The sequence below is a fragment of the Crassostrea angulata genome, chromosome 8, assembly GCF_025612915.1.
Source record: "Crassostrea angulata isolate pt1a10 chromosome 8, ASM2561291v2, whole genome shotgun sequence".
NCBI classification, from domain to species: Eukaryota; Metazoa; Mollusca; class Bivalvia; order Ostreida; family Ostreidae; genus Magallana; species Magallana angulata.
This window is the reverse complement of record NC_069118.1, coordinates 22571035-22580056: the sequence shown is the minus strand read 5'-3', so window position 1 is coordinate 22580056 and position 9022 is coordinate 22571035. Positions and strand designations below refer to the sequence as shown.

At 32.5% G+C, this 9022-nt stretch overlaps 1 protein-coding gene across 1 annotated transcript; it reads left to right on the top strand.

The window, feature by feature from the left end:
• Positions 1 to 467: 467 nt before the first annotated feature.
• LOC128160056 (meprin A subunit alpha-like) lies at positions 468 to 7972 on the top strand. Its single transcript, XM_052823317.1, has 9 exons — positions 468 to 930; positions 1050 to 1125; positions 1802 to 1943; positions 2497 to 2684; positions 2812 to 3042; positions 3163 to 3186; positions 3408 to 3548; positions 5878 to 6125; positions 7525 to 7972. The coding sequence occupies exons 1-9, from the start codon at positions 859 to 861 to the stop codon at positions 7624 to 7626; spliced, it is 1224 nt and encodes a 407-aa protein (XP_052679277.1). The 5' UTR covers positions 468 to 858; the 3' UTR covers positions 7627 to 7972.
• The last annotated feature ends 1050 nt before the right edge of the window (positions 7973 to 9022 follow it).

The window sequence follows — 9022 nt, the reverse complement described above, 5'->3', positions numbered from 1 at the left end:
ATTGATTTATTATTTTTTTCCACCATTGAGCATTTTCACAGTTTGTATCGGCTTTTTCCCAAGTTAAATCCATTCTGTTTGTACTTCTCGTTGCGCCGTGAGGTCCGGCGACGTCAATGTGTTAAGTCAATTCTGAAGAGGACAATATGTCTCCAGTGACTCTGTCCCAAGGTATCCTCGATTCACTTTTTGCTGAACTACTCGATATCTGTATATACCTCATGGTTCAAACTATTTAAGCGATGTTCGTTAAAAGGTATGAAACACATTTCAAAATGTTTCCTTTGAAATTAACCATTTAGCTTATCAGGTTTCAATACACGGCTTAAAAGTGATTCATTTTCTACCGCATGATAATGTTAAAAAATTGTACGATGTATTTCAAGTGACCTCCAAATGAAAAAAAGAAGTCAACTTTGTAAATCTCCGTAAGAAATCTGCTTTCGTCCCGAGTGAAAAATTATTATGTGCGAATAAAATTATCTTGGATATTCTCCCTTTCATTCATTTCAATTTTACTTTTTTCACAAATATGTGTATTTTTTAAACAAAAATCCAAATGTGCTGCAAAATATTTTGGGAGAAACTACGATGAGATATATGTAATAAGGGGATGTTGTTATTGTTTCCCTTATACACAGTAACATGAGCCAGAGTATTTTATTAAAATACGGTAGTCTTCAACCTTTAAAATAAATCTCTATGGAGTGTTTATCTTATCAACAGAAGGTTATTCTAAAGTTTAAGTTTGTTATCTAAATATGCGCTTCAGTGTTTGAAATATGCACGTAAGGCCGTACGATTCTAATCTCTAGCAGGAAGTAGCATGTCTCTTAACAGCAGTCTGAAGGTGTAGACATGGGCCAAATTTCGTTTTGTTGTTTTGTGTATATTGTTTTGTTCTTAGGATGTGTAAATAGGTTATCATGCGTAAGTATCGATATATTGACAATGTAAAACTGCATTTAATTGACAGCTTCAAATATTATTACAAAATGTTATTTTTAGATACATACACAGTCAGTTTTTAGAGCACTTTAATTTTGTAGGAAACGATACAACTATGGAGAAATCCGGATGGCTCTCCTGGGGGAACTTTACACTATAAAATAAATGATCGTTTAGGTAGGTATTCTCAAAGATAAAAGAAACAAAATGTGTTATGTAATATATTTACTAAAGTTTGGCTTAGATGATTTAGGAGTCGAAATATCCTGTTAGTAATTGTATCGGATGTGTTACTTAACATTTCAAATAACTCTTACAGAGTAACAATTTTTAACAAGAAGTATACAAAGAATTATATTAATGGTAGCATTTGTTGAGCTTCTATCTTCTTGTTCTTTTTCGTACTTTCTTTTAAATGCTTATAAAATAACAAGTGTCCAAATTTCTTGCATTGGAAGGCACTTTTTCTCTGAAGACATGAAATACATTTTAAAGAACACAATTTTTTATTATAATATTTTTTTTAACTCATATATCTTACCAACAAATCTACATTAGATAAGTTTTATATGCAATGAGGAAGTTGTTTTACATTTATCTTTTCTTTTGAATTTTCAATTAAATCGGGGGGGGGGTCATGTCCTCAAGCAAATGTGTTACAATATTTGAATAAAATTGTCTTGATTTATTACATTACATATTTTGATTATTTTGACTAACTATAACATTTAAGTACATAACACTTTATATCTATCTATCTAACCATCTATCTATCTATCTATCTATCTATCTATCTATCTATAGATAGATAGATAGTTAGATAGTTAGATAAATAGATATATTTATTACACAGATTCCTGTATAAAAACAAATATTCTACAAACGATTGAAGATTTCAATAAACTGTTGAACCCTGGCAGCTCGAGATGCATACAGTTTAAAAATACGGATGGATTAAGAGAATTTCCATACGTCAATTTCAATTTTGCTGGAAGGTAGTATCACAAATACATATGTAATAAAATTTCAACCATTGAATCATATGCTCCATTTTCTCCTGTACATTTATGGAAAGCCGCATTCAATTTTATAAGTTATTTTTTTTAAAGAGTTCAGCTTACATGTGATCATTATATTTGTTTAAATAAAAACCACATTAAAAAGTATTTTCTAAATGATGTTCAATATATTTAACACCGTGAAGTAAACTGTAAGCTCATGAAGGATTATAAAATCTTATCCATCCTAACATCTCAAACATGTATTAAGTTCCAAGTATATGAATATGATTCAATATTATTAGAATTCAATTGTTAAAATGATGTCAGCTAAATGTTTACAGCAAATCATTTTCTTACTCCTTATCCTGGAATAAGTTTAGCCAAATTAAATCTGAAATTTCCATTTATCAAGATATGAGTTAATTAGAGATAAACATACTGTACATCGTGTATTAGTACAGAGTTACAATTTCGTTGGAATCAATCTTCGTTATTTCATCTGCAAACCAGGCAGTGTTGCAATGATAACTTTATGTTACTTTTGTAGTTGTGACGCAAACATTGCCAATCCTGGAATAGGTTCAAGCACGCGATATATAAACGTTCCAGTCAACGATGCTTGTATTGATCGGAGGAAATTAGTATACAGCTTAGCAAGAATCCTGGGATTACCAGACGAACATACTCGACCAGACAGGGACAAGTTTCTGACAATACACTGGGATAATTTACAGAGTAGGATCAACCTATTTATTTCTGAATTGTTAAAATAGTAGCATTTCTATATGAATTTTATTCAAAAACATTTATACCAATTGATACAAATCATCGATGTAACAATTCTTTGTCAACAACATTTTAGAATCTTACCGACATGGTCTTTACAACATATCATCCTATGACTTTTGGCACACTATCCGTCATATGCCGTACGATTATACCTCTGTTACACACGTTGGGCCATTCGAACACGCACTGGATATCAGAAAGCCATCAGTATCGTCTAAATACCCAGGGGTGTATTTCGGTGACCATTACAATCTCAGTATAATAGATGTTCGTAAACTAAGAGCTCTCTATGACTGCCCACCAGGTAAGAAAACTCGTTTGTTTTAATAGAATGGTAATATTACTTTCAACTATATTTCAATGTTCATTAATTTTCTTATATCAAAATATGTGCATTTGTGTGAACACCAGCTGTATTTTACAGATACTGGCAATCAAAGATTCGAGGGTGAGTAGTTACAGATTTGAGATAAAAATAAGATATTATCAAGAAAGTTTTTTTTTATCTGTACTTCTTTCAAAAAGACCAAAAAAGGGAAGGAAATATACAATATTTAACAAGTACATTTAGTTTGTTAAAGCCCATGCAATGAAACATAAGTTTCAGATTAATACTTATGAAAGCCTTGGAGAAAGCAATTCTAATGCTAAATTTTGGTGGTTTTTAAGTGTACCGCCCAGTCCATTGTACGTTCGATCTTCCTCTGTGTGGCTTGGTCAATGACTGGACATCACCTGGTGCCAAGTTGACAGAGAGAAAAGGACCGGTGTCTGACAGAGGCCCAAAGACGGACCACTCTAACGGGGATGGTGAGAAAAACACCCATTGAGTATCATTATCACAGTCTGCATGTACAACTTTTAGTTCACTTTCAGACACATTTTTTGGCCATTTTATTATTTTGATAGTTTAGTATAATGTGCAAACAATTTGTCAAAATTTAAATGTTTGTATGAAAATAGTTTGCTTTTTCACTTTTATACCTATTAATGAAGACGCTTTGCCGATAAACTACGAAATGTCCGCACGAGTTATTGTTTGCACATTTCATATTTCATCACGTGTAAGATGATGTCCGTACACTGAAATTGAAGTTTACTTGATCAGTAATTATTGTAAAATTGAATATAAAATACTTTTACGATAAACTATATGAATCCTGAAATAGCAAAAAATAGACTTAGGAGAGGGACATGCTTTAGTTGATCTAAGTCAGTGGGATTTAGCTTTAAAATAATACTTGTAACGAAATGATATTGGATAGTTACCGAAAGCTAGAGTGAATGGTTTTACTAGAATCGTATTTTAAGTACACTTATTAATTAAGATTAGATCATTGTTAAATAAATTGCCCAAATTCGTTGCTTGAATGCAGGATTTTAGTTTAATCTGAAAATTTTTCCAGATTATATTCAAAACAAGGTAACAAGAACGATTGTTGACTAATTAACAACATAGCGGAAAGTGTAGGGCGAGTTCATCATGCAAATATATGCATTACGCAGATACCTAGGTTCGGACAACTTTCGCTACATACATAGATTTTTAGACCTTATATGTTCATGTGTGAACCATGAACATTGTTTGTTGATACCTCTATGGTAGATATCATGATATAAAAACTCTTTTGGAATAAATGATATAATGTATACGCTTTAAAGTTTTTAAAAATTAGTTAAGAAAGAAAATGGAAAAAAAAGATACATTATATACAACGTACTATATATACAACGTACTATATATATATATATATATATATATATATATATATATATATATATATATATATATATATATATATATATATATATATATATAGTGCAATGTGAAAAAAATGTTTCAACATACGAAGTTCATTTATCGCCCTTCCACGGGCTATTGTCATAAATTTATCATCGATTTGACATGTATCATGTGTTTAACAATGCATATTCTTTTTATCATGTGTTTAACAATGCATATTCCTTTACCAATCATTGATCATCAATACACCCCATAGAAATTATTCGGGATTATACCAATCACTGAGAACTTGCTTAATTAATAGTAAATATACAGACACCCCATTACTCTTAGTCAGTCTTCGGCCGATGAACGACTGAAAAGGTCATCTGGCGAAACTCCTTGGTTAGAGTTATTCAGAACATGGATTTGAGCTGTGTCAGATAGCAACAGAATTGTTAGTTAGACAACAAAGTTCTTATCCCTGCTTCTGTTACTTGTGTCGTGGTGACTTGATAGTGTCGTGATGACTTCGATTGTGTCTTAGTGACTCTCGACTGACTGTGTATTGGTGAATTGATAGTGGTTGTGTAATACAGTTGATTATTACTTGGAATCCAGTAATAATCAACAAGGCCTTTAACTGCCAATATTACACGAAGTTATAAAAAGATAATCCTAGGGTCTATTTTGGTCCTTAATTACAGAACGACTAACAAAGAATCAAAATACAAACTCTATTTTGGTTCTTTTTAATCTGTTACAAATAAAATTAAAATCGATAAGTAAACACCCTTTTGTTTTATACAAATATATATATAAAATGGCTGGTAAGATACGTTTATAGAATCAAACTTTGAGAACGAATAGCATAAAAACTATCTGGTCAAATTCGTTCTAATTTGCCAAACATTTACTTATTCGTTTTACCTTCCATCCCTGAAATTTAAATGAAAATAGTATGTTTCTAATTCTTAACATGTTAAATTGAAAAAAATAACCCGCCTTTTTTATTATACAATCCCATATAAAATGTTGAGGATGAATCAGACATGCGAACAAAATTTGAGCACGAAAACCAAAAAAATACCCAGTTAATTTACTATGCATATATTTTGCACACATTTCTAGTAGAACTTTTTCTGGCATTTTTTTTAAAATGAAATTGTATTTTTGAAGCATTCTCCCTCGAGACTTCATAAGCTGAAACGGGAGATGAACTTCGATTAATTTTTTTATCTTTAATATATGAATCCTTGCATCTTGCAAATCACGTAATTCAGGGTTCAGAACCATAACATTACAATGATTTAATCTTGATTTCGTTTGATGGCCAGTTTATAGAAACGATATGATACCTTCTCAATATGTTTTAATGAAAAATATATGATTAATAGTGTGTCTTACAACAAACAGGAAAATACATGTATCTGAACGGTTCGGACACACTCCGTACAGCTTCCCTGGTCAGTGTCCGTGAGATATCCCCGGGCCCCGTGTGTGTGTCCCTGTACTACTACATGGAACACAACACTACTACCCTGACCATTTCCCAGAAAGATTCAACCAGTGGTCAAACTACCACGATCAAAGAAATCGTCGGCAGCGAAGAGACATCGTGGTCGGAGGCAATGTTTAACACGAAGGCTACAACTGCCTGGCGGGTATGATTTTTTTTTGTTGCATGTCCGATAATATTAATCTCGTGATGTATGCTCATTACCATGTGATGTATAATTTATATATTTTGATATGTATATTCTATAATTTTATGGTGTATACTGTGAAATCATTCAAATTCGTGAGGGCCAATTTTCGTAGATTGTGGGTATTTTGTTTATTTGTTGGGATGTAATTTCGTGGATGCGTCGGTTTTTTAGTTTCATAACTAAAACAACTTTCTAAATTTTTTCTTTGAGGATTTAAATTCGTGGGGGAGGGCAACCTACGAATACCATGAAGATTGAGCCTCCATGAATTCATATGATTTCACAGTACTCTATATCGCGCTCGGGTTTTCAGCATTAACCATAGGGCAGCAGACTACGCCGACCTTTCATTCGAATTGCTGCGTCCTGCACTTGAGTAAAAACTTCGGTCGCAGCCTATGGAGGGTAATCGTGTTCAAAATTCCAGACCTGTAAACCTGTAAATCCGAATTTTCTGCCGTGTTGGTGTGTGAGCCTGAGTATGAATGCGTGTAATTCTGATCGTGTAATATATAAAACTCGGATATATACACTTTAAAGTTGACTCCGCACACATTTAATGTAATTCTTCATACAGATGCACATTTGCAACTTTAAAATGCTGCTTGTTCTCTGATCTGAAGTTGGAAATATTCAACTTAAGACTAATTACATCAACATAATTTGTTAATTTCAAGCGAAAATATACATGTTAACATGTTATCCTCCATAGCAGCCCAAGCAGATTCGTCCTGCAAAATGAGAGACCCCGCGCTCATTGTAAAGGTGAACTAAGACCCGTCCAACGAATTTTAAGGATAAACCCCGCTCTCGGTGTAACAGATTTTGCCAATCATGACGCGGACACGCATACCCTGCGCAGTGGAAGGATCGCAATCCGCCTACAGTAATTCGCACTCGCTGGAAGCAGGGTCTCACTGGCAGACCCTTCCGAGGAAATGATAAAACACTGCGCCCGGGGTACAAGAACATTATCCGCGTTGAGATCGGACCAGCAGCCTGCGCAGTGGATGAACAGCGGGCAGCCAGCTGTAATGCATATGCACACTCACCGCGCTACGGCCTGAAGCGGGGGCCAAACTTGCATTTTGATTTTGATTTAAAATACGTCACAAGATATTTAACGTAAATCACAAGATTTAAGAAGTATACATCACGAGAAATTGAAGATATTAAACAAACATTTTGTACTGTAACATTAAAATATTTTAAATACATATCACACTGTTTTGAACGTACAACGCAAGATTTTTGAAAATAGAAGTATTACAATGCATATTCAAGAAAACCTCATTGTAAAAAAAATCTGAATTATCTTTAATGCTAATAAAAGTAATTTTATTATGCACCTCAGATTTTGATCCAAGCAAGCACCGAGCAAGGAAAAGTCGCTATTGATGATGTCACAGTCCAGTATGGCAACTGTCCAGTGTATAATAAATGCAGGGGGCAATAATGCATTTCTAATATAATTATCACTTTAGTAAGTTCACTTCTATGTTTGATTATGTTGTATAATAAATTATTTTCTTTGTCAATGTTTGTACTAAAAATTAAATTGTTGACCATAAAGATTGTGTATTTCTTTTGAATAAAGAAATACAGTTGTACTGGGGTTTCATATATGTATAGTAGTCCCATCTTTTTTGCCATTCCTTAGTCGTTTTTTATTGTGTATGTACAATTTTTATATTCATGATACTGTCTCTTTTTGGTTGTTTTATTTTTCATTGTGACATGTGTAACGTACAGTTTGATAGCGGACGCTACATTTACATTGGCATTTGTAATAAAATGCTCTTTTCAATTCAACATGTTGTTTATATTTTCTTTCAAATTGGCAAAAAACAGAGCAGTGTAGACTCTGGTTGAAAAAAATTAATATAGGTTATATGATAGAAACATGGACGATGGTATAATGGGGGTTTGTGATACAACAAGTTACATGTACAAAGTTTGATAATCATTATGAAGGGCATATTGAAGGCAATACCTTTTTAAAGCTCTCTCAATTTCTGTTTATCAAGATCGATTGAACTCTAAACAATGTATCAATAACAGATTTAAGAAAATAATTTAGAAGAGTTCATTTTAATAATTTTATGTAAATTATTAGAACTGCTGACAGGTGAACAATGTGGTCAATGGGCCTTTTTAATAATTAGTTTAATTGCAAAAAGATTGTATTTTGTAAATATACATAAAGACTTTGTGCAAGAAAATATACATGTAATTGTTTTAATAGTTTGGCAGGCACTGATTTAAAAAAGAATACTCTTATGACTAGATATAATTGTATAATTACATAGCCAGTTTATAATTGTTAACTAGGTCCTGACCTTGCTTTATTTTCATACAAAAAATACCAAGGTTAATAATTAAATGTAAAATTCATAGTGGACTAGTTTCCACGAGATGACAATGTTTACTATGTATACACGATAAAAAGTTGATAAAGCAAAGCATGAAACGCTGGAAATAGATTCATGAATTCGCAAGAGAAATATAAATATAACACATTGTGTGCAATATCGTCTTACGCATGGATCCTTATTATTACATCTACGGTGTTAGCATTCAGAATAAACACCTGTTAGACATTCTCACGGTCAAGTTCTTTTTCAGGGACATCTTCAACATTGTTCACGGTTTGTTATTGTCATTCTCATATTTAAAAGAACTTTAGATTGTTATGATAAAAACTTGCAATGTAATTTAAAGTAGAGCGTGCATAACGCATCGATAAAATCTGTGGGTTTTCCATTTGAGGCTTATTTTTTACGTTTTTCTGCAAGGTCAGGTCCTACTTTAAAAAATATGATCTGACACCAATAAGATATAACCAAATTCTT